The 26,791-nt window shown below is 43.3% G+C and overlaps 1 protein-coding gene across 1 annotated transcript in view; it reads right to left on the bottom strand.

Annotated features, from left to right (window-relative positions):
• CHD5 (chromodomain helicase DNA binding protein 5) overlaps positions 1-26,791 on the bottom strand; it is a 1,012,157-nt gene that overhangs the window by 134,355 nt on the left and 851,011 nt on the right. Inside the window, exon 36 of the mRNA XM_078640953.1 lies at positions 10,623-10,731. Within this exon, the coding sequence (XP_078497079.1) occupies positions 10,623-10,731 (109 nt within the window). The remainder of the gene's footprint in view (positions 1-10,622; positions 10,732-26,791) is intronic.

Here is a 26,791-nt window from a genome sequence, read left to right as displayed (position 1 = left end):
TTGTTGGATAGAGAAATTGAAAAATTACATGAAGGAAACACAGGTCTGTGTCAGCGTCTTATTCAGTGACTAATTCAACTTGTTATAGAAGATTGTGTACTCACATCTCAACTGATCAGAATCACATTGTAGTGGAAAATTACTTCAATCACGTGACAACCTCTGTTGTAATTCTTTGAGCTGAGGGTGCAAACAATAAAATTGTATATGTAACACTACTTATTGTAAATATGATGAAATAAACAAACGGCAATTCTCCTCCAATGAAACCGCAACTTACTTAAATGTATTGAAAACTCAGGCTGGCACGCCACTGAACTCTATGCCGATAGTAAACGCAGAAACTGGTCAGGCATCTACAAACGTTAAGTCCATCTTTGCATGAACGAAATATCACTGCTGCGAACTGGATCTCAATGCTATTATCTCTGTGGTGAAATAAATACGATTTCAGGTGATTAAACCCTGCCCAATCGGTTTTATTCTGCGAGAAGTACTAAATGAAATAACATTATATAGTAATCCTTATTGGTCGACAGGACTGTTCTGCACATCTACTGAGCCAAATCACACTATCTATTATCACCCACAAGCGATTACCAGTTATTCTAAAGAGCCTAATAGCCGCCTTACTACTTTACATCACACGAGTCCCTTTCTTTATCAAACTGGAAATGCTAAATACAAAAATGGAAAAATATTACGCTTGGACAATTGCATCCTATTGTGCGTTTACCCACTCCGTATGTGTGCTAGCTGTAATCTAAAACCTGGTGCCTTGCATCTTAACACTCACCTAACAGGTTGACTTGCTCTCCCAAGTGACCCAGCGCTTCTCTCTGTAAATCTGCAAAAACGGCAAATGTCCCTTTTAAGCATACTACACTGCTAAGAAACTGCGCTTCGAAGAAACGACTCTAGTGCTACCACAGCTAACCACAACTCACCTCTCACCACCGCTGTCCGACCGTTCGGTTTACTCGCTCCAACACGGAAAAATGTTAGTGTCGAGTGTTACTTACTTATACCCGTAATAATTAGACATTGAAACAAGACTACGCTGTATCGTAAACTACACAGCGCCCACGTGACCACTGTTAACAAAGTGATAGGACAATAGCGCGAGCGTCCATCTTGGAGTAGTGAATTTCTAAGTATCCTGCACTGTTACTTCCTTAATTCCGACCGCTACCCAACGCCCGCGTGACCACTGTAAACAGAGTAGTAGGACGAAAGAGTAAGCATCCATCTTGGAGTGGTAAATTTCAAGACACCCTAGACTATCCCACCGTTGTTTATATGAATTACTGTTTACCACTTCCATAAGTGCTGTTAACATACTTTCGTAAAATAAACACCAATCTCAAAGTAAACCATTCATATCAAGATTGACAATTATCCAATGTTCTACGTTATACCGTTCACATTTATACAGTGACGATCGATCTTATATACCCGCGTTTCCTCTATTAGTTCAGAATGATGGCACTGAAAGTCACCTTCCATGTCGAATGGATCAAAAAAACTTGGATGATCGGGCACTGTCCTCGATAAAATGAAGTGCGGGTGGCAATAAAGACTGTGTTTGCACCTAAATGTTCATGTATGGATGGTGAAAACATGAATCTAATTTGACCTGGTTAAGAGTCCAGCATTTAAAAAGAAACTCAACAACGTATGAATTATTGTTGTATAAAGTCGAAAACACTGTTTTGGTGACATTAGCATGAATGTACATTGTTCAACTATAATTTATATGACAAACATTTTGTTGTTCTTCTGTCATGAGTAAAAGCCATTCTAAACCATTCGTGATTATCATTCACTTCAATAGATAAATTGTTGTTATGTCAGATCACTAGAGCACATGGTTAGTACAAAAAAGATCATTGAACATTTTTTCACAGTAATATGCCTATATGAAACCTTGTGTTACTGATCTACCACAAGAGAGGTCAGATCTACCGTTTGTCAAGGAAACATTACCTAGGAGTAAATAGTAAAACAGGTAACTGTGTTTAATATCAACACTTCTATAGGAACATTGTGACTCTGTCCTATCAATGAGTTCTCTTGTAGCCCTAGTCTGTAGAGATTTTGTCTTTCAAGACTAGTAATGCAAAACATCACAGATAACTATGTTGAGAGACTCGTATCTATAGAAAGCATTGCAACTCAATCCTGTCATTAAGCCCACTTGGAGCCATAGTCTGTAGAAATTTTGTCCACCAGGCCTCTCTCTGTGCTAAGTGTATTTGATGATTGTGATCTTGTTTTGTTGGAATAATTTCAAGAATAGTAAACCTTAGCTGTGCGTTGGTGTGTTGGTGTTCTAACCAATGAGTAGCAAAAAAGGACTTGGTAGATTTTGTTCTGAATGTGCTTTTGTGTTCGGAGATGCGTATTTTAATTTTTCTTGAGGTTTTGCCTACATAAAGCAGACCACATGGGCATCTGATGGTATAGATTACGTTTGAACTGTTGCAATCTCCGTTGTATCTCAATGAAATGCTTTTCCCCGATTGCGGGTGGTTGATGGTATTCCCTGTTATTACATTGTTGCAATGTACACAATTGTAACATTTCCGCATTCCATTGAACTGGGGTTGGTTTTCAGAAACTGTGGTTTTCAAGATTTCTTTGAGGTTCTTACTTCTTGTGTATGCGAATAAAGGCTCTTCATCAAAAAGTCCCTTGAAATCCGGCTCTTGTCTTAACAATTCCCATCTAGATTTTATGATCTGCTTGATTGCTTGGGATCTCGATGAGTATTTAGACACAAACACGTGTCTATTTGTCTTCTCTTTGGGTTTACTTGTGAGTAACTCATCACGAGGTTTAGTTCCAGTTTTACTTAAGGCTGTTTCCAAAACTTTTTCAGGATAGCCTCTTTGTCTAAATCTCTCCAATTGCTGTTTTAAGGCTCCTTGCACATCCACCGGATTGGAGGTTATCCGTTTAACTCTAAGCAATTGTGAATACGGGAGGTTGTTCTTCAATGATGGAGGGTGAAAACTCGAGTACAGCAATAAATTGTTCCTGTCAGTAGGTTTTGTGTACACTGCTGTTTCCAATCTGTCTTCTTTCTGGGTTATCAAAACATCCAAGTAATGAATTTGTTGTGGACTGATCTCATGGGTAAATTTAATTCTTTCATGCTTGTTGTTGAGTTCACCTATAAGCTGTTCCAATAGATCTTGTGAGCTTTTCCAAACCAGGAATATATCATCTATGAATCTGATATAGAAGGCTAAATTCGTTGCCCAGATTTCCTGTTTGAAAATGTGCGTATCCTCAAATTGTGCCATGAAGGTGTTGGCGTACGCTGGCGCGCCAGAAAACCCCATTGAGGTACCGCTTACTTGGAGATAGAATCTATCTTGCCAAGACAGGTAACTATGTTGGAGACAAAATATCAGTAGTTCCAAGATGAAAATTTTGTTGACTTCCTGATCAGGCAATTGTAGCAATGCCCACTCGCTAGCTTCTACACCATCTTTGAGAGGAATAGATGTGTATAATGATGTTACATCAATAGTGCACATCAACCAGTCCGAATTGTAATTACTCTGTACTTCTTGAAACAAATTCAGGAAATGGGTAGTGTCCTTAACATAACTACGCCAAGTCTGGACGAATTTTTGCAAAAAGTGATCAATAAGCTGTCCCAATGGTGTGAAGATGGAATCGCAACCTTAGAAGGCAGAAGTCCACATATCCCCCTGACCAGAGGGGAGCTAAGGGAGGACGTCTGAGCTGCTACAGATGTGGGAGTGCCAATCATCTGGGAAATGATAAGGCGTGCCCGGCGTTCCGAGCAAAGTGCTCGTTTTGTGGAATATTTGGCCATTACGAGAAAGTATGCCGCCGGAAACCGAAAGGAGCAACAGTGAAGTTCGTTGACCGAGAACAGCAAGATGATACCAATGAGTCGGAAGGAACTGATGACCAAGAGGAAATACTGTACATTGATGTCCAAGTATTGGAGATGGACGACTCAGGCAACGACAAGCCCCGATTAGACATGCACATCGGAGGCATACCGTTAGAAATGATAGCGGACAGCGGAGCCCCCATCTCGATAATCCAGAGGAAGGTATGGGAAGAAAAGTTTGCGTCCACGCATGGAGAGAAACTACGTCCTATAGACTTGCGTCCTGTCACGTACACTGGGCAGAAGATCCCAATGTTGGGGTATTGTCCCCTGTCGTTCGAGTTCAGAGACCGCCAAGCCGTGTGCAAACTGTACGTAGCAGAGAAAGGCCCCTCAGTCCTGAGCTGGAAGGACCAAGGAGCCTTAGGGATCCAGCTGAATCCAGGGGGTATCGAAAAAATCCTACTCATGGACATGGAGAAAAGAGACGAGGTGGAGTCATGGAGGAGGGCGTACCCAAGAGTATTCAATGGCCAAATAGGGGAGCTGGCGAAATACAAACACCTAATCAAGCTAAAGGAAGGAGCAACGCCGGTAGTGCACAAAGTGAGAAACATCCCGTTTAGGAGCAGAGAGGCAGTACAACAAGAGTTGGACAGACTCGAGAAGGAAGGGGTGATCAGAGCCATAGAAAGTGCAGAGTGGCTTTCCCCCTTGGTGGTAGCTCAAAAACCCAACGGCAAGGTCAGGCTATGTGTGGACCTGAGGGAATTAAACAAAAACATACTGGTTGACAAGTTCCCCCTGCCACGCATAAACGAGATGTTGTCGAAGACCAAGAACATCAAATGGTTTTCGACAGTGGACCTGTCATCGGCATACCATCAGGTCAAACTACACCCCTCCTGTACGCACCTCACCTCCTTCATCACACCATTCGGCTGTTATGAATTCTTAAGGATGCCATTTGGCCTAGCTTTGGCGGCCGCAGTCTTCCAAAAGATGATGCACAAATTGCTGAGAGGAGTGGTCGACGTTCAATTCTTTCAGGATGATATCCTAGTCATGGGGAAGTCCATGCACGACCACAATGAGAAGCTCCACAAAGTATTCAAGATCCTACAGGACAACGGACTGACAGCAGAATGGTCGAAATGCAGATTGGGAGTGAAATCAGTCACTTATTTAGGCCACGAAATAAGTGAAGAAGGAATCAGGCCCAAAACCGCCAACATGAAGGCCATTCAAGACGCACCCACCCCGTGCAAAAAGGAGGACGTTCGGTCATTCTTAGGAATGGCCGAATACTACAGCAAGTTCGTGCCAAAATTTGCTTCCAAGACGCACCACCTACGACAGCTGCTCAAAGAGAGGAACAAATTCCAGTGGGGTCAGGCAGAACAAGTGGAGTTTGAGACGTTAAAGAAGGAGATGAGCGCCACCATCCCGCTCAAAGGATTCGATCCCCAGGCAGAGACAATCCTCACGACAGACGCAAGTGACCGAGGACTGGGGGCAGTCTTAATGCAACGTGCTGAGAAGGGAGAGTTGCACACAGTCAGCTTCGCATCCAGGTCCCTAGCCCCCAACGAAGAGAAGTTCAGCGTGGTGGAGAAGGAGATGCTGGCAGTGGTGTGGGCCATGGAGAGATTCCGCCAGTATCTATGGGGAGCGCGATTCTTAGTAAAAACGGATCACAAACCCTTAGTCCGAGTGCTGACATCAAGTGGCCATGCGCATGCCACACCTAGGATCGCAAAGATGACTCTGCGCCTGCTAGACTTCCTCTACGATGTGGAACACATCCCGGGGCCACAAAACAAAGTGGCGGACTTCCTCAGCAGGGCGGCTGCCATGGAGGCGGGGAGTGACCAAGAAGAACAGGAATGGGCAGGCTATGTGGTCGCCACGATCCAGGAGGCAGAGAATGCGATAAGTATGCGAGAGTGGGAAGAAGCATACAAAGAGGATGTTGACCTAGAAGCCATCAAGGGGTATGTAGTCCACGGGTGGCCAGAAAAGAGACACCTAAGAGAAGAGCTCCGAAGGTACTGGGAGGTCAGAGAGGAACTATCGCTGGCCGAGGATTCTATCTTCCTATTGAGAGGAGACAAGGTGATACCACCCAAAGGAGTACTGGAACATCTGATGGGCTTACTGCATGAAGGACACCAGGGCATCACCAAAACCAAAGCCCTTGCCAGACAAGCTTACTGGTGGCCGGCTGTCGATGCGCAGATAGAAAGGCACGTGAGACAGTGCGAATCTTGCGCTAAAGCAGACAAATCTCAAAACCTAATCAGACCACCCCTGGGGAAATTCCCCATACCGGATGGCCCGTGGGAAATGCTATCAGTAGACATTTTAGGACCAGTCCTAAACAAAGCAGGGACACCGAAATATGTAGTAGCGCTGGTGGACAAATTCTCCAAATGGCCAGAAATCGAAGTAAGGGAACACATGGACACGGAAGCGGTAGTGAACTTCCTACAGTCCACATTCCTGAGAGAGGGCATTCCAAAGATCATCATTAGCGACAACGGCCCTCAATTCACTTCGACAAGATGGACAACCTTCACCGAAAGGAATGGGATAGAAGTGAAACACCCACCCATTTACCATCCCGCTGGGAATGGCCAAGTGGAGCGGTTCAACCGCGTGATCATGGGAACCATCCAAGCGGCCATCAACGACGGTCTAGATTGGGAGAAGGAGCTGGAAAAGATGGTTTGGGCATACAGGATCACCCCGGGCAGCACCGGGTACAGCCCGTTCAAGATTTTGAGGGGGAGAGAAGCGTTCACCAAGGACAATCAGGCGTGGAGGAAGTTGGTGATACAGAGCAGATGGTCTCCGGCAGTAGTGAAAAGGAACCTGGAAAGAGCGCAGGAGATCTATACGACTCACTTCAACAAGAACCACAAAGTAAAGAAAGCGGAGCTGGAGAAAGGGGACTGGGTAAGAGTCAAACTAGCAGTCCACAAGAAGAAGGGTGAGAGCAAGTTCTCACCGCCATTACAAGTCTTGGAACCGTACGACCGATCGGCTTTGCTGAGCGACGGAAAGGTATGGTCACAAGACAGGATGGCCAAGTGCAGCAGGACAATCAAAGAGGAAGGCGACGCGGAAGATGGTCCAGGGAATGTCGAAAGAGATGGAGAAGAAGAAAGTAGCAGAGGAAGGAACGAGGAAGTGGAAGAAGGACAGCAGTAAGTAGCCGAGGATGAAAATGGCGCAGGAGAGCGAGAAGGACAGAGAAGCGAAAGGAATGGAGAGAAGGACGAGGACATGACTGGCAAGAGTGGTACTCAAGGTAAAGAGAGCATGGAACAGGAGTGCAGAGAGGGAACGATGAAGGTGAGAACCAGAGTGGGGAGAGAAGTGAAGACACCGGAGAGATTCAAAGACTTTAACATGGACTGGAAGTAAGAACTTTGTTTCCGTTTGTTTATTGTGTGTAAAGGGGGGAGATATGTGGTAACGCACTTGCGTTAGCGCACTAGTGTTCCGATGGGCGGAACAGGAAACACGTCACACGGAGACGGAAGGCGGCCATCTCAGGTCATTGGCGCCGACCTCTCCACACAGAGCAGAAGTGTTACCCCGGCGCTCCGTTTAAATAAAGTTATTACTTAACTTAAATGAGAGTAACTCATCTTTTACAATTCCACAAACACTTCATCCAAATGATAGCTTGAATGCAATGCAACCCCAGAATCAGACGGACAGGACGAAAAACAAGAAGTGAGTTGGGCGGATGGGACTATTTTGTGCCCCACGCGCTTACTTTCAGTTGCTCACTGGTTTGGGTATGAGAACCCTGTCGGAGGCGGTACTGCGTCAAAAGTAAGAATTATGACGACGAGGATTATACATGAAGTAATGGTTCAGAGAACTTCCTGTTACACTACAAAACCTTTGTAGATCTAGCTTGAGAGTCAGACTAGCCGTCAGTAAGATTTAATGTTACCAATCTGTATACAGAAAGTTGGCTTTGGCTCAGTGAAGAGCAATATTTACTCTTTCATTGCATGCGACTGGCTACTTGATGTATCATTCCACCTCCTATGGTGTGCTGACATTTCAATGCATGATAGGGTATTTTACATCGCAAAAGTTCACCGAATCATCAAAAATTCATTTCTTTCTCTCATACATACATTGTATATAAAAAGCAGTAATTTTTCTGCTTTTGATTTTTTCACCCCAGTTGGCTTTTATAAATATTTAGTCAGGCCTCAAAATGCCTGGAAAAAAAATCTTGCCTTCTGTAATGTAATCTCGTGCTCATGTAAAGCGCTCTAATGACGTTGGCTCAAGTCCGCGCTATATAAACTGCTAAAAAGAATTACAAACAAAATAAAAGATGCAAGCAAGTCAGATCGGCGTTGCCGGGTTGCCCGCACTTTGAACGATTATGTTTAAGATCACGATTGAGCACTGTTGTTGGTTGAATATTTGGAAATGTATCGAGAACATTCATATTGGTATGGAGCGCCCCCTGATGGCTGCATCCCAGAATAAACTACAACTACAATCGTTCCTGCCAGCCACTGAAAAGAGCTGTATGTAGTACTTGGCTGTAAGATGAACAACGGTCTATCCAATACAGGGCCTTGCTGGACACGTTCTAGTGTCTCAGGAGGCACCAGTTAACCATCCTCTCCCGCGAGGGCTGGCCCATACACCCAACCCACACCCATCCAACACAGGCCTCACCAATCAGGTGACCCTGCCAATAAAAGGACCCGAGTGCACGTGGCCAGTTTTAGTAACCGTATACCCCGTGTCTCTCATTATTTCTCAAGTATGTGGGCCTACGGCCCACGACTCTAAAAGCCCTACCTAGCCATAATGCCACTCTGACTGAAGAAATGAATTGAGAAAAATTCAAGGAAACAAGACCGCTGAGGAGACAAGAGATCCGGGAGGCTCAGACTGCTTGTCATCAGGACAAAGATCACTGATAAGTACCCCCGAGGTCATGAGGTCATGGAGTTGCAGAGCCCTTCATCACTGAGGAGCCTACATCAGCCATTGTAAGTCCCATATCTGCATTATACAAGTCCCAGAGGGACCTGGCGGTTTCTAAATGTGAATGCTAATTGGGGTTTTGCCCTTTTGGCTGGAGCTAATCTTCACGATTTCAGAGCCATTTAAAGTTCCCTTCGATGGGGTTACATTTGTAGACAAGCATGTAAATGCTACACAAATGTTTGGCGTTAGTGTGAAAAGTTGCCAGCACCTTCTGGTTTACTTGTGTATCAAATTCTTAGTTGCTAATTTTATTTACTTGCAAATTAAAACTTTATTCTAATTTTAAGGTATAACACTATCAGGAAACTTATTAAATGGTATTTACTGCATTATCTGAGTTCATAACCCCTTTCACCTCTGGAGTAAGCTTAGCTCAACTAGGGCCGAAGAGTCAAGCACCCAATGGGTACACCTTGGAACACACATGTATTGTTTGCAGTGTTACAGCAGCGGTTTCTTCGTTTTATTTTTCATGTTTAGCACGCAGCAACCCCCAGCCGGGGTAAATGGGGGCATATTCTCCTCTGCTGCCAATTGCCAGCATAGAGGATTGGAGGAGCAAAATGGACCCTTCAAAGTACACGTCAGTTTTGATGGCTCTCTTGAGACAGCCAATGTGACATGCGCGCTTTACAGCTCTCCACTCAGCTTTCTTAGACAGCTCGGTGGAGACCAAGCACACCATCCAATCCTGGTGCTGCTCTTATGCTGGTGACAGTAGTGGCAGGATAGGTAAGTGGAATTTCCAGGAGGCTTGTGACCGCGGAGCTGACAGATGAGGGACCTAGAAGGACATTGGACGTGCAGCAGGCAAGGTAAGTGACTTTATTCTTTATTATTTTCCACTTGCCCTACCTGCATGCACACAACTAACCACCCATCCACCACTTAGTTGCCTGCCCGCCTCACCAGTGCTAATGCATGCCAGCGGCCCCTGGGTGTTATGGCAGGAGTAAATAACAGCACCAGTAAAGACACTGCGCAATAACCGCTGACTGCCCCAGGGCTCCAAGAAAATGTTTCACATCTATTCATGTAAGAGCAGAATGCCAAATTATGTCGTTACCTTTCTGTGATGATGTAGAAAGAAAGACTAAGTGCCGACCGCTTGATAAGGTCAACACAAAAAATAAAAATGCATAGAATATTCTGGGGCTCATATATACCCTCTAATGTTCCTCGTGCCACTTTCTTGCTGTATACAAAACACAAAGAAAAGTTGCTTTCGATGCTGTTTACAGATGTTGTTTCTAAAACAGGTCAAATACTTGCTTTATGTAGAGTAAGTCTGTAGAATTTTCCAAACCGAAGCTTGTTACACTATTTCCCACCAAGGGGACATGGTTGAAGGTGAAATGTGTAGCAGTGGACAGGTGCTGTTAACTAGAAATACTCATCAGTTCCCTCCGTGGCGCCTGCCACCTGTCCACATTCTGTCTTGCCCCCCTTCAACAGTAAGGGAGCACCCTTAGAATGTCCTTGGATGCTTCTTTGCCATACTGTCCCTGAACACCATGGAAGCAACATGCAAATTGACAGAAACAACATAGAATACAATGCATTGAATACAATATTGTACACTGTTTGTGGCACCAACTGTAGCCACCACAACGTCTTCTAATAGTGATTGCAAGAACTTTCTGACATGTTTTTCTAGACAGCCTGTACCAGAAAAAAAGAACATTGTATTTTTTCCTTGGTAAAAGGATACGTGACAATGCCAGCCAACAGCCAGTAGTCGTGTCTTCTATGCCAGATGTCATAGATCTTGCCCGAAGAAACAGCAGCTTTCTCCTCATTTTGCCACAATGTGTGGAGCTCTGAAAAATAAAGCACACTCCTTTAAAAATCTCTTGAGTACATGGTAAAAAGAGTGCACTGGGGGGCATTTTGAGTACCAGTCGCACGCTCTGGCTGTACATAGGCAAATCTGCCAGTGCGGGAATCATGTCTAACAAGCTGTCACTCTGCTGGCCTGCAGAAAATTCTTTCTATTTGATGTACTCAATGTCATGTTAAGGATTTTCAGGGCCCTGGGCAATACATATTTTGGGCCCCATGTTCGGAAGAACTTAGAATTTGAGGGCCTTATCTACAAGAAAGTGACTCAGCGTGGCACCGCAAGCCATTTGGCGGCACCGCACTGAGTCACTTTCAAAACACAGGGATGTGACCTATTTACAATAATACGTTGCATCCCTGTGCTTTCCCCTGCACTGGTGCACTATTGGGTGCCATGTGTCAACGCAGGCACCCTTACACCATGGTGCAAGGTGTCTGCATTTCAGGGGAGATTGTTTTTGTGCAGGAAAGGACAACTTCCTGCACAAAAACAATCACAAGAGGTGATTTCCTCTTTCTATCTGTGCTGCAGCTGTGGGGAGGCGTAGCATTCTGACGCATTCCCAGGTTTATGAAAGGTTGTAAATCTGGGAATGCGACAGAAGCCATCAGTGTTGCGTGGGAACACCCACAGCAACATCCATAACACACCTCATTCACGCAAAGTTCTGCTTGAAAAGGGCTCATATTTATAAGGACGTGAAAAGCCAAGCAGGGTGGTTTTACGTGTCCTTGTAAATATAGGGCAACAAAATGCGCTGCTGGTGCATCACAAAAAGTGACTCGCAAGCGGCGCAAGGGCCTTGTAAATAAGCCTCTTATTACCCATTCCATTTTCTGCTAATCCTAGTCCTGTGTTGCCAAATATTATTGAATTCTATGTAAATTGTTGAAAAACAAAAAACAAAGAAGTGAGCCAGAGAGAAAGTTGTTTCTCAGGGGCCCTTGGAAGGAGGGGCCCTGGGTAATTACCCACTTTGCCAAAACCTTATGCTATCTCTGGAAGTACAGCTTACACGCCCAAGATTTACTCTGTCGACCACAGGAAGTCTCCCTGTTCGAAGGATATCCTTCTTGCCTGGGGTACTCTCAACCACCCCCACAATCACACTGTCTGTCGAGGGACAAACCTGCCTGCCAATGCACTACTTTGCCTGCCTCAGAGGCAATCCATCAGATAAAGGAACGCATCGCCTGACCACCAATCCATTTTTTGTGTATTTTTGCTGCCAAATGCTAACTTCAGCCAGATCACTAATGGCTACTATGCCTTTATGTAGGATTTTGTTTGGCCTCCTCTGGTACTCTCCAAACATGTCTGCAATTCCAATGTTGTTGTTAATGAACATTCTTTCTTCGACTGAACTCACAGGGGTCCTTTCAATCAGATGAAATGCCTAAACCATACCGCAACTCTTGTTACTTTTTGTGACTTACCAGCATTTGACACTATTTTTTAAAATTCAAGGCTTCAACTTTACATTTCATAAGAAATATACGGACCTTCAAAGTGCCTTCTCACAATATCTCTACACGCAAGGCCTCAGGAATTATACAGCAACGGAGGATCAAATTCTGCGGCAAGGAATGGCAATTTACATGGAATAATACAGCACTTTGTGGCCCATTAGGATGACGGGCAGACTTTGTCCGCCCGCTATCCCATTCGTAGAAAGTGACCACCTGCCATAAGGGGGGGTCCCGTGCCTGCAATTAGGATGCGCCCGCCACAGCCAGCATTCCTGACATTGTGGCGGGCGGTGCACTCAGCACCGCCCGCCACAATGCCAGGAAGGCATGCTGTGCACTTCCATGCACAACTTGGCAGGCACTGCGTGGTGCCTGCCATGTTGTGCATGGAACTGCTGGGGGCTACCATAGGTACCCCCATGTGCACCCCACACCTCCCCGGAGTCCCTGGCGGGCCCGCAAAGCAGACTCCGCATGCCTTTGTAAAATGCCCATTCTAATATGGCTGGCGGTGTCTGATAGACACCGCCACCATATAGAACCCTTTTCCGCCCGGTCCACATGTCGACCGGGCAGAAAAGCGAAGGGGTGGGGGTCATTCCGGCACGGATGGCGGGCGGATCGACCCCCGCCAGGCCGGCGGTGGCTACCGCCGCCTGGCGGGGCGATCCGCCCGCCATACTAATGGGGCCCTTTGTATGGTAGTATTATTTTGCTATTTTGTCATTTTGACACACTTTCATACTCTTTGGACAAACCTTGCATCTTATTTGACAATTTACCACCTAAATATATCAATCTTCAAATGAAGGATGACAAGTTAATCTTTCCCAAACTGATTATCATTGATTGTTTAAAACTGGATTATGCTATTCACATTCCATGGATGGCTTATATAGTTTCCATGTTTAACTCTATGTTTAATTTGGCAGTAGGGGAGGAGCCATAACCAAGAGTCACATTAAGGCCACTTTTTTTCTGCATAAGTCTGAAGCTAGACTTTGTGTAGAGACAAAGAAAATGACGGTTGATATGTATATGTCCTTGGAGGAAAGGGAGGGGTGTCCGGAGTATTTAAAGTGTGTTAAAAGTAACCAACATCGGTTTGTCCTAACTAGACTTAGATGTGGTATGGTGCATCATTTGGTTGCATTCCCGAAGATGAATGCTTATATCTCAGACAAAACCACTTGTTCCTGTGATGGAATGAGTAAGCAAAGCACTGTAAATTGTATAAGGAGTTCGATGTCAATATTTGAAATCCCTTTTTATTATGCATAATATAAGAAACTGTAAAGATGCACTGACATTTCTGCTTGCACTAAATTATCAATGTGTGTGTTTGAGTGCAGCACTTTTTATTTTAAAAGCTATTTATTTTATAAAGCGTGTTGTGTCAGATTCTGTATAGGGCTTATAATTGTATATGGTATGTGATGATATCTTAAAGGATATTATTGTTTACAAATTATACTGCTTGAATTGTTATATAATTGTATGTACTTGTATGGCAGTTTCTAATCACGGAATAAAGTCCTGAACTGAAAAAAAATTGAAATGATAAGTTAATCTCTACAAAGGGTCTGCCTCTGTGCAGTAAAATATTGAATTTTTTCTAACTTTTGATTCGCTTAAGCTGGAAACATTTTTTGTGTGCTGAAATTGGCATATGCAGAATATGGTTGCTTATCTGGATAGTTCCATAAATCAATAATTATAAAGAACATGTAGGAAATGGAGAATCACTTAATTCCAGTCAATCTGATTGAAGGCACTATTTTAAGAATTTACTAGAACCCAATTGACCCTGTTCACCTACAGATACTTGTATTTTCTAGAAAGATTAAAGCTGGCGAGCACAATATATATCCTGGAGCACATCTCCTAAGTCAGTTCCTTCATTATCAATTGCCTTTCTTAAGCATGCCATGGATATCTTGCAGTATTTTGATCCCATAGTAAGTATAACAATTCAATAAATAGAAAGAAAGTGACAGCACTAAGGAGCTAATTTAGAATTTGATGTGCAACCTACTGGCAACTAATTCAGAAGAGGCTATGTTCACATGGCAATTAGCGGAAGATTGGCCACTATATTTAGAGAGCCCTGTGAGAGCAGATTGTTTGAAATTAAATGCATAGAGAGTAAGCAGATTGTTTGAAATTAAATGCATAGAGAGTAAGCAGATTGTTTGAAATTAAATGCATAGAGAGTAAGAATGTTCGAATTTAGTGAAACTAAGGATAACTTAGGCCTTGTCGTCCATTTTCACTACGATGCTGCCTGCTAACATGTGAATTTAACAGCTGATTCAATAAAGCAATAGTAGGCTTCACTAGATGAGTGAGCGATTTGTTCTAGCTAAGCAAACAGAGTGTACTTTCTGAAGGGCAGAGCGACTGTCCCAGGCTGAATAACATATTATGTAATATTTCATGCCCTGAGAATAGATGTGGACAACACGAGAGTACCATCAGAAACTGTTTAAAGAAAACAGTCTGACTGGGATGACTACAACAAGAAGAGAGTCCTTCTTTTGTTTAAAAACCCCTCACTCACCAACCTAGTTGGTGACATGCTTCATCATCGGGGTCCACCCTGATAGCCGAGTGCCATCAGGGTGTGCTGCGACACCTGAATTACAGTGGAGCGGGTATTCGTGTGTGAGAAGTGAGAAAAAAATAATGTTAAAAATTGTCCTGGTATACTTGTGTGAATTTTTTTTTTTATTTGCAAGTTACTGAACAATATTAAAATCAAGTGTGTGGATACAATAAAGGTATATTAAGACCAAGTGTATCACTATGTGTGGGGTCTACATGTTTCAACCCGTTGAATGTGATTACCGGGTTTTCATCAGGACCAAAAATAGGAAAGTGGGTGGTCAGGACACACTAACGACCTGCCAGTCCTAAATTCCTTGAGGCTACCGACAAAAATCTGTCGTAGTCAAATCTTCACGCCCAAGTGGGGGTGAGAAAAGCAAAAAGACCTGTGAAAGAAAAGGAAAAAGGTCACGAATATATATGTTACAAGCCTGTAACGTCGTGCCGTGCTGATTCTCACGTGTCTGCTTGCTTACTGTACATCCCATTCAGAAGATATTACCAACGGTAGTGCTGTGTAAGACTACACATCATTCAATACGTAATGATGGTGTCCACACTTAATGTGAAATATATAAAGCCTGCCTGCGGCTGGAACACGCATACTATATCAATATCGGCGTGCCCTGTGATCAATAATCCGTTATTTCAACAGTCGACAGCACCCAATCGTTTAGATGTGTGTGGCTCGGCTCCTCACAGCAATAATAGCGTGAATCAAATAACGGCGTGAGACAATATTCACTTAGACATACATTCACAACCGACAAACATACATCAACCACACAGATGAAGTCCACATGGTAAATAGGGCTTACTCCTATTATGGGTCTTTCGGGCTTCACGGGGCAGAGGGAAGAAAAAACCACATAATGTAACGTATTCTGTTGAGGAAAATAAAAGTCGTCTTAACACGAGGCTCGCGGTTGGTCAATAGATCCAGAGGCGGGCTAGGTGCAAGAAAGGCTGGTGTGAGGGGGGGGTTGGTTACTTACAGTTACTGCATGGTAAAAGTGCCGAGTACCTACTCGCCTCTCCGTGCCTCCCCGCTAAGGTTGAGATGCACCCGATAACGTTACTAAGGACGGGCTGGTTTCCGGGGAGGGCGTGGTTGGACGCACGCGTGATGACGCGGTGCGTAATGCAGCGCAAGGAAAGAAGGACTATGCGTTGCGTTACCTAGCAACTCTGTTCTCCGTGTATGCAGAGGAAACGGAGAACGTTATTATGAACAGAATCATGGGAACGCTGGCAGTTAAAATTATTTAAAGGTCAAGGGACTGCTGCAGGTACCGTATTAAACAGCAGCAGTACCTAAGTGCCATAAACAGAATTCAACCGTATAAAGACCAAAGGTGGGAGGTGGGCATAATCTAATCTTAACGGTAGAATGTACAGAAGGCAGAGTGCTTACATTGTAGCAAACGTAAGGGACCTGGTGTGGTTCAAGGTATATTTGCTAATTCTAGCAAATAGAAGGAGCAAAAAAATAAAAATAAAATAAAATATAATGGGGAAGGGTAGGAGGTGCCTAGGTTGATTATCGGGGAGGTCAGAACATAGTTATGAGTACAGGGTATGCACGTAGATATTGTGCAAAGGTTAGTTTTCGGGGAGGTCAGAACATAGTTATGAGTACAGGGTATGCCCGTAGATATTGTGCAAGGGTTAAATCAGAAATGGATAGTTTACATGACACTAGCCCACGGAATATTATCATTTAATCCTGTGACATGGGTGGAAAGCCTGTATATCCATCTTTGCTCTTTCTCAAACAGGCGTTTCTGCAGGTTCGGACCCGGAGTGATTTGTTCAATCACTGTCCATGTCATGTCGTTGGGCGTATGATTCTTTTCAAGGAAATGATCTGTGAGTCTCGTTGCGTTTTTCTTGCAGCGGATGGTGCTGCGATGCTCACATATTCTCTGTTTGACCTTTCTTGTTGTCATCCCCACGTAACGTTTGTTGCAGATGCATTCTATCAAATATATAACGTTACAGCTGTTGCAATTTGTGTGGGATTGTTGTCTCCATATTTTGCCGATCTCAATATTCAGAGTTTTGGTGTCATTTGTTAGGTGGCACACGCTGCAATTGCCGCAGCGGAAATGTCCTGTGACATCTGGTAGACCCCAGATTCTTGTTAGTGAGTTACTGTTGGTTTGTTTTTTGATTTTTGGTCTTGTATTCACTAAGCTATCTCTCAGACTGGGTGATTTTTTGTAGGAAAATAAAGGCTTATCCCAGCAAAGATTGCCGGTTCGGAGAATAGACCAATGTTTGTTGATACTTTTAGAAACTTGGTTTGAGATAGCATTAAACGTGGTTACACAAGTGAGTGGGATTTCCTCTCCTCTTGGTGGTTTCTTCTCAAGGAGGGCTTCTCGGGGTTGATTTCTGGCACGTTTTTGGCACTTATTTATGATCTTTGTTGGATAACCTCGGACCTGTAGTTTTTCTGTTAGGTCAGATGCTTGTTTTTTGTAGTCATTGAGTTTGCTGCAGTTGCGCCTAAGCCTCAAAAATTGTCCATATGGAAGATTTTCCCTGAGAGGGCGCGGATGAAAGCTCTCAAACTTGAGGAGGTTATTCTTGGCAGTGGGCTTATAGTGCGTTTTGGTTTCTAGTCGGTCATTCTCTTTTGTGATGATTACATCAAGGAACACTATTTCCTTGTCGTTGAAACAGTGGGTAAATTTCAGATTTTGATCGCACATATTGATCCAGGCGGAAAACTCGATCAGCTGATCTACTGGTCCTTGCCAAATGGCAAGGACATCGTCAATATAACGTTTCCAAAATTTCAAATTGTTTCTGAAGGGATTGTCATCATTTAGAATGTACTTGAGTTCGAAATTGTGGACATATAATCCCGCAACGCTAGGAGCAAAAACACTGCCCATTGACGTGGCCCCCGTCTGGAGGTACAGGGACCCCTCGAATTCAAAGAAATTGCGTTTTAATGCTAGTTTCACACATTCAATGATGAAGGCTCTTGGAGTTTTGAATGTCCAGTTCATGTCCCCTAGGATTTTTTCCAGGACTGATAGTGTGTCATCTTGGGGTATGCTCGTGTAGAGACTCTCTATGTTGAAACTCAACAGGATCGTGTTCTCATCCACGTTGATTTCCTGGAGTAGACTCAATAGGCTTTTAGTGTCCTGTAGGTAGGTCGATGTGGATTGCACAATAGTCTTAAGAAAAAAGTCACAGAACCTGGATAGTGGTTCCAATAGGGAACCAATGCCTGAAACAATGGGGCGTCCTGGTGGTGGTAGTCTCCCCTTGTGCATTTTAGGTAAGGTGTAAAAATACGGTATTTTGCCATCGGTATCACACAGGTAATCAGCCTTTTGTTTAGAAATCTTTCCCATTGTTTCAGCCGATTCCACTAGTTCCTTGATTTCAGATTGAAGAACACTGGTAGGGTCCGATTCGAGGATCTGATGTCACTCAGTAGTCGTTGGCATTCTTCACGATATGTGCTCATGTCCATTACCACTAGACCGCCCCCAGACTATTTCCCAGACAGGAGATTGGGAAAAACTTTCCGAAATGAAAAGAAACAGGATTCTTATTGAGATTCAGAAAACGGAATCTTATATAAAGACCAGCATCTCGGGGTACAAAAAGAGACTAGATGAAATAAACAAAGAGGTGAACGAATATAAGGAAAACCTTACACAATAAAAAGTGACCAAATTCCAAAAAGACTTGAAAAGGTTTTCCTTTGTAAAGACCTATCCATACTCTGATCCCGATTTCGTGCCAGCAGATAAACCCGCTTCAGACTCTGATGCCTCTAGCATCTCATCCAATAGTAGCAATGGTTCAACCCCAAGCACGACTAAGCAGAGAACAAGAGGCATTGGTTCCCTATTGGAATCATGTGCGAGACTAGCATTAAAACGCAATTTCTTTGAATTCGAGGGGTCCCTGTACCTCCAGACGGGGGGCACGTCAATGGGCAGTGTTTTTGCTCCTAGCGTGGCGGGATTATATGTCCACAATTTCGAACTCAAGTACATTCTAAATGATGACAATCCCTTCAGAAACAATTTGAAATTTTGGAAACGTTATATTGACGATGTCCTTGCCATTTGGCAAGGACCAGTAGATCAGCTGATCGAGTTTACCACCTGGATCAATATGTGCGATCAAAATCTGAAATTTACCCACTGTTTCAACGACAAGGAAATAGTGTTCCTTGATGTAATCATCACAAAAGAGAATGTACGACTAGAAACCAAAACGCATTATAAGCCCACTGCCAAGAATAACCTCCTCAAGTTTGAGAGCTTTCATCTGCGACCTCTCAGGGAAAATCTTCCATCCAATAGTAGCAATAGTTCAACCCCAAGCACGACTAAGCAGAGAACAAGAGGCATTGGTTCCCTATTGGAACCACTATCCAGGTTCTGTGACTTTTTTCTTAGACTATTGTGCAATCCACTTCGACCTACCTACAGGACACTAAAAGCCTATTGAGTCTACTCCAGGAAATCAACGTGGATGAGAACACGATCCTGTTGAGTTTCGACATAGAGAGTCTCTACACGAGCATACCCCAAGATGACACACTATCAGTCCTGGAAAAAATCCTAGGGGACATGAACTGGACATTCAAAACTCCAAGAGCCTTCATCATTGAATGTGCGAGACTAGCATTAAAACGCAATTTCTTTGAATTCGAGGGGTCCCTGTACCTCCAGACGGGAGGCACGTCAATGGGCAGTGTTTTTGCTCCTAGCGTGGCGGGATTATATGTCCACAATTTCGAACTCAAATACATTCTAAATGATGACAATCCCTTCAGAAACAATTTGAAATTTTGGAAACGTTATATTGACGATGTCCTTGCCATTTGGCAAGGACCAGTAGATCAGCTGATCGAGTTTACCACCTGGATCAATATGTGCGATCAAAATCTGAAATTTACCCACTGTTTCAACGACAAGGAAATAGTGTTCCTTGATGTAATCATCACAAAAGAGAATGAACGACTAGAAACCAAAACGCACTATAAGCCCACTGCCAAGAATAACCTCCTCAAGTTTGAGAGCTTTCATCTGCGCCCTCTCAGGGAAAATCTTCCATATGGACAATTTTTGAGGCTTAGGTGCAACTGCAGCAAACTCAATGACTACAAAAAACAAGCATCTGACCTAACAGAAAAACTACAGGTCCGAGGTTATCCAACAAAGATCATAAATAAGTGCCAAAAACGTGCCAGAAATCAACCCCGAGAAGCCCTCCTTGAGAAGAAACCACCAAGAGGAGAGGAAATCCCACTTACTTGTGTAACCACGTTTAATGCTATCTCAAACCAAGTTTCTAAAAGTATCAACAAACATTGGTCTATTCTCCGAACCGGCAATCTTTGCTGGGATAAGCCTTTATTTTCCTACAAAAAATCACCCAGTCTGAGAGATAGCTTAGTGAATACAAGACCAAAAATCAAAAAACAAACCAACAGTAACTCACTAACAAGAATCTGGGGTCTACCAGATGTCACAGGACATTTCCGCTGCGGCAATTGCAGCGTGTGCCACCTAACAAATGACACCAAAACTCTGAATATTGAGATCGGCAAAATATGGAGACAACAATCCCACACAAATTGCAACAGCTGTAACGTTATATATTTGATAGAATGCATCTGCAACAAACGTTACGTGGGGATGACGACAAGAAAGGTCAAACAGAGAATATGTGAGCATCGCAGCACCATCCGCTGCAAGAAAAACGCAACGAGACTCACAGACCATTTCCTTGAAAAGAATCATACGCCCAACGACATGACATGGACAGTGATTGAACAAATCACTCCGGGTCCGAACCTGCAGAAACGCCTGTTTGAGAAAGAGCAAAGATGGATATACAGGCTTTCCACCCATGTCACAGGATTGAATGATAATATTCCGTGGGCTAGTGTCATGTAAACTATCCATTTCTGATGTAACCCTTGCACAATATCTACGGGCATACCCTGTACTCATAACTATGTTCTGACCTCCCCGAAAACTAACCTTTGCACAATATCTACGTGCATACCCTGTACTCATAACTATGTTCTGACCTCCCCGATAATCAACCTAGGCACCTCCTACCCTTCCCCATTATATAATTTTTTATTTTTATTTCTTTGCTCCTTCTATTTGCTAGAATTAGCAAATATACCTTGAACCACACCAGGTCCCTTACGTTTGCTACAATGTAAGCACTCTGCCTTCTGTACATTCTACCGTTAAGATTAGATTATGCCCACCTCCCACCTTTGGTCTTTATACGGTTGAATTCTGTTTATGGCACTTTGGTACTGCTGCTGTTTAATACGGTACCTGCAGCAGTCCCTTGACCTTTAAATAATTTTAACTGCCAGCGTTCCCATGATTCTGTTCATAATAACGTTCTCCGTTTCCTCTGCATACACGGAGAACAGAGTTGCTAGGTAACGCAACGCATAGTCCTTCTTTCCTTGCGCTGCATTACGCACCGCGTCATCACGCGTGCGTCCAACCACGCCCTCCCCGGAAACCAGCCCGTCCTTACTTAACGTTATTGGGCGCATCTCAACCTTAGCAGGGAGGCACGGAGAGGCGAGTAGGTACTCGGCACTTTTACCATGCAGTAACTGTAAGTAACCAACCCCCCCCTCACACCAGCCTTTTTTGCACCTAGCCCGCCTCTGGATCTATTGACCAACCGCGAGCCTCGTGTTAAGACAACTTTTATTTTCCTCAACAGAATACGTTACATTACGTGGTTTTTCCTTCCCTCTGCCCAGTGAAGCCCGAAAGACCCATAATAGGAGTAAGCCCTATTTACCATGTGGACTTCATCTGTGTGGTTGATGTATGTTTGTCGGTTGTGAATGTATGTCTAAGTGAATATTGTCTCACGCCGTTATTTGATTCACGCTATTATTGCTGTGAGGAGCCGAGCCACGCACATCTAAACGATTGGGTGCTGTCGACTGTTGAAATAACGGCTTATTGATCACAGAGCACGTCGATATTGATATAGTATGCGTGTTCCAGCCGCAGGCAGGCTTTATATATTTCACATTAAGTGTGGACACCATCATTACGTATTGAATGATGTGTAGTCTTACACAGCACTACCGTTGGTAACATCTTCTGAATGGGATGTACAGTAAGCAAGCAGACACGTGAGAATCAGCACGGCACGACGTTACAGGCTTGTAACATATATATTCGTGACCTTTTTCCTTTTCTTTCACAGGTCTTTTTGCTTTTCTCACCCCCAATTGGGCGTGAAGATTTGACTACGACAGATTTTTGTCGGTAGCCTCAAGGAATTTAGGACTGGCAGGTCGTTAGTGTGTCCTGACCACCCACTTTGCTATTTTTGGTCCTGATGAAAACCCGGTAATCACATTCAACGGGTTGAAACATGTAGACCCCACACATAGTGATACACTTGGTCTTAATATACCTTTATTGTATCCACACACTTGATTTTAATATTGTTCAGTAACTTGCAAATAAAAAAATTTTTCACACAAGTATACCAGGACAATTTTTAACATTATTTTTTTCTCACTTCTCACACACGAATACCCGCTCTACTGTAATTCAGGTGTCGCAGCACACCCTGATGGCACTCGGCTATCAGGGTGGACCCCGATGATGAAGCATGTCACCAACTAGGTTGGTGAGTGAGGGGTTTTTAAACAAAAGAAGGACTCTCTTCTTGTTGTAGTCATCCCAGTCAGACTGTTTTCTTTAAACAGTTTCTGATGGTACTCCTCTTATGTTTTTGGAAACTTTGGACCTAGGGGACCAGGAGTACACTCCTTTCGCCTTTGCGAATTGCTCCCTTACTCTCTCTTTGTTTGTTTATGACAACACGAGAGTGCCATGTAGTAGAATAGTGAGAACATCTCTGAAAGTATTCTGTTGCAACTGTTGCTCTTTTGCTTGTTTTCTATTGGATAAGAGCATGTGAACCATGTAGCAATGTTGTACATGTATAAAGCTTTTGTCCGAAGCAACACACAAGAGCGTGGTTTCTCCATGTTAGAAGGAGACCCTTTTCCTTCTCTTAGAAGGCAAATCTATGCTGGATTTTCTTTAGAACTTTACTGAGTTCTTTGCTCTATTTTTGATTGAGTTGTACGCTTGTATATATCTTTTATTGGCCCACCTATCGATTTCTGTACCTTAATTATTTGAGTAAACATCGAAACTAAGATTCTTGTCGGTTGTTCTTGAATAGGAATGCTTTGGTCTTGTATTCTGTATCACCATATTTAACTTAAAGAGAGACGGTTCCAGCGGGGCTCACTAAAGTCCGATAGGAACTACACCGCTCCCAATCCATTGCCAGTGTGCTGAGTGGGGCAAAATAAAGATCAGTTTAGCACGTTGACAGCCCCAACAGGCAACTGGTGGTATCTGTGCCTTTTTGATGCTCTGATGAAAGCCCTGACGCTATAATGAGCAGGTACCGCTTTATTCACATGCACTGCAAAGGTTTTGTTTTTCATTAACAAACTTCCAAAGAGCAAGTTTACTCTCAGTGCACGGGGGTCAATTCTCTCGTTAGAAAAAGGTTTTTGCCCCCAAAGTCATCTTAGGGTCTGTAGTCGGCTACCTGGTGATCAGTCGTGGCTGGTGCGGCGAGTACAAGGTGAGTAGTTTTATTTATTTTATTTTGCCTATTCCGTCGTCTGTCACTCCTACCGCCCCACCCACCCTCGCCCTGCCCCAATGCGCCAACCTGCACTGGCCGCGACTGCTGACGATTCTGCCAAATCCAAATACAGCTAGAGAAACCGTGAGTTTGGAGGTCGTGGCATCTCACGCGTTTTGGAGAAATGCCTGGCCACTGCCAAACTATAAATGAGGCACTAGGAAATCAACCTTCCTAGAACAATGAAGTTGTAGTTTAACACTAAAGAGCTGTTCCACTACACTGCCAATGAAGTGCCTCTTTCACGATGCATGTGTTAATCATACTCTTCCAAAATTAAGGTATTTAGTAACAACACAACCTTGAGAAAGGTGAAGCCCATTATAAAATGATTACCACATTCGTATGGCAAAATATAAAGGGCAAAATAAGAATAAATGCAGTGGTGCATCTCATAAGTACATCTATTTTGCTATGCATATGTGCATTTCACACATTTAAAAAACAACAGACACAGTCAAAATGACACACACACACACGTGATCCCACTGCTTGTATGGGGTTCTTTTTTGCAGCATCCAGTCATATGAGAGCAAAATAAATAAAAAAATAATAATAAAATAAAAAAAAAATAATAAAAAAAAAATATATATATATATATATATATATATATATATATCAGGACAAAGATCCCTTGATCTCAGTCCACTGCATCCAAAGGACAAAGACACATACAGTTGCAGTACAATCTGAGAGCCAGCCTATACTGTCACTTTCAAAATGACCCCTGTATGCCGGCCTTTATTCAGAGTTATACACGTTGAAAGACACCTCTTACCTGGAAAAACCTATGCTTAACAGCTCAGGTCACAAAATAGGAGTGTACAAAAGGAAAGCAGTAAACGACCTTTAGAGCTATAGCGGCAGGCCATTATGCAGCCTGTCAAAAGTTAATGTGTGGACCGGGCCACCGCGTTTCTAAGGTAAAAAAAATAACTTCCAGGGAAAAGAGAAAACATAGCAGCTCTTGCATTTGGCACCATCCAGAGATGTGCTCGTGTTAGTTGCCTCTTCATTAGTAAACATGTAAATGTACTTTAAATTATCTCAATTCATTGTTATAATGTGAGCATGGGCCCTTAACCCGTTTACCGCGGCGGACATTCCACTGCGGTGTGGGCGTTCTAATGGGTGGGCGGGGCTGCGTCGGCCAACGGTCGTGCGCAGCACCCCGAAGGTAGTGCTCGCGTCGGCCCACATGGGCTTGGGGTATGATGCTACCTCTGCCCTCCCCTTGTGACAGCACTGTCCAGAACCATGTCTGCTGCAGCATTTTAGGAAACTCAGTACTGTAAAAACCATTGCTTTTTATTCAAATTAGTATTTTACATGAAAAACAGAATGCCGCTCTTTGAGCATTTGTGATTATCACTTGAATTCTGAAAACAATGCTAAACCTTCATAACAAAGTCAACCAAGAAGATCTAGTTCAGAAACAAGAATAGGTGGTATAAATATAGGTTATCTCGGCGCTCCAAGGGTGAAGTCACTAAATATCTAAATGTGTATATAGTAACGGTAATGTAGGGTGGCGAGAACCACCAGCCTCCCCAAATCTAGTGGCCATAGGCTACAGAAATACGTATTAGCAATCCCCAACACACGTTAAAGATTTCAATTCTGGACAGCAGTGACATATGTTAGTCCAAATTCAATACAAAATAGGTAGCACAATAAAGTTCCTTATTTCTTTATTTCTTGCCTTCAGGTTTCTTTTTATTCAAACAAGATCTTAGCCAGCCAACACATGTTTTGTCGCCACAGTGGTAATACAAGCCTGCATCTTTTTCAAGGCTCTAATGACTCTAATTCTCAACAGTTTCATGTGTGGTGATAATTCCAACCCACACCACCCTGCGGCGTGGGCAGACGTACTAATCTGTTCAGAAAATGACCACCGAAATATGGTTGTGTCATTTGCGTTTCTTCTTATTCAAAAATGAAACGACCTACGCTGGTCCCTCGAGTACGAGCTTGGAAGATTAATAAGTACATTAAATACTTAAAGGGTACAAATTAGAAGTCATTGCCTCACACATTCATATAATTTCCGCGGATTTTTCATTCATAGAAAAGTACCTCCCAGACCTCAGCTCTATTTACTATAAAAATAATCTACTGAATTGAAACACATTGTAAAGGGTAAGTTTGATAGGTAGCTCTCGGGGTGCTGTGATTGCTCATAAAGAGAGCTCCCTGTGATGTGTAATTAAAAATTGAAGGGCAAATTCGTAAATGTCATAAACGATATAAAGGGGAATTTTTTTTAACATAGTGTTAATATGACATAGTGACAAGGTTTATGTGCTCAATAGCAGATTGATGCCATCTTTATGATAATGCAACAAAAGATTGCTGACATCCATTTTGACAATTTAATCCTATTGGTTTCTTCCAGGAATCCCGTCATTAATGTATAGATCTGAACGCCCATATAGTTGTGGCAAGTTTAGGGGGCACCTAAGAAGACTGCAGGATATCCTAGGTCTCATTTGTAGAGACTAAAGCTCCCTGTTGACAGATACTATACCATCTTTTTTTCAACCCATAATAGCTACTTAAGCATGGGCATACTTAATACATTACCCTATTTTGGTAACAAGATACCAGGAAACACTGTTTCAGAGGATTGTACTTGCACTGATTTATAACTGATTATCTTCAAGTGGGATAATTAGACAGAAAACAGTGATGTTTAAACACTTAACTTCTTCAAGGAAATTATTTCAACTAACATTATCTCGAATCTGTGGATTTCATTAGCACGGTGCTGACAGTTTCTTGTTTTCACAGAAATGTTCTGGGTGGAATTGAATCAAAACAGGTAGATTATAACTATAGAACAGCATCTGTCATGGTCAAACTGAAAAATAAATTCTATAGCCCGATCTGAAGTGACTTATAAAAATATAAAAAATTCACTGGGATATTGGTGTAAGGTCCTGCAGGACACGCTCTAGTGTCCCGCAGGAAGCTGTAACGCCAGCCACTCCCTCGAGGGCTGGACACACTACACCCCCACACCCATCCATCACGGGTGCCACGAGTGATGTGGCCCCGACAATAAAAGGGCCCAGGTGCACGTGCTTGTGACCAGTTATCGCACTATCCTGCCAGGTGTCTGTGTCCTTATTTTACGCCATGTGGGCCTTAGGCCCAACACTACAATGACGGCGAGGCGGGTAACTAACCCCGCAGGCCTGCTGCTCTGACCTTCATCGTTTCGCATGAGGGAAGAGTGAT

Source organism: Lissotriton helveticus, chromosome 5_1, assembly GCF_964261635.1.
Source record: "Lissotriton helveticus chromosome 5_1, aLisHel1.1, whole genome shotgun sequence".
Lineage (NCBI taxonomy): Eukaryota > Metazoa > Chordata > Amphibia > Caudata > Salamandridae > Lissotriton > Lissotriton helveticus.
Note: the sequence above shows the minus strand (reverse complement) of the source record. Positions and strands in the feature narration are given on the sequence as shown.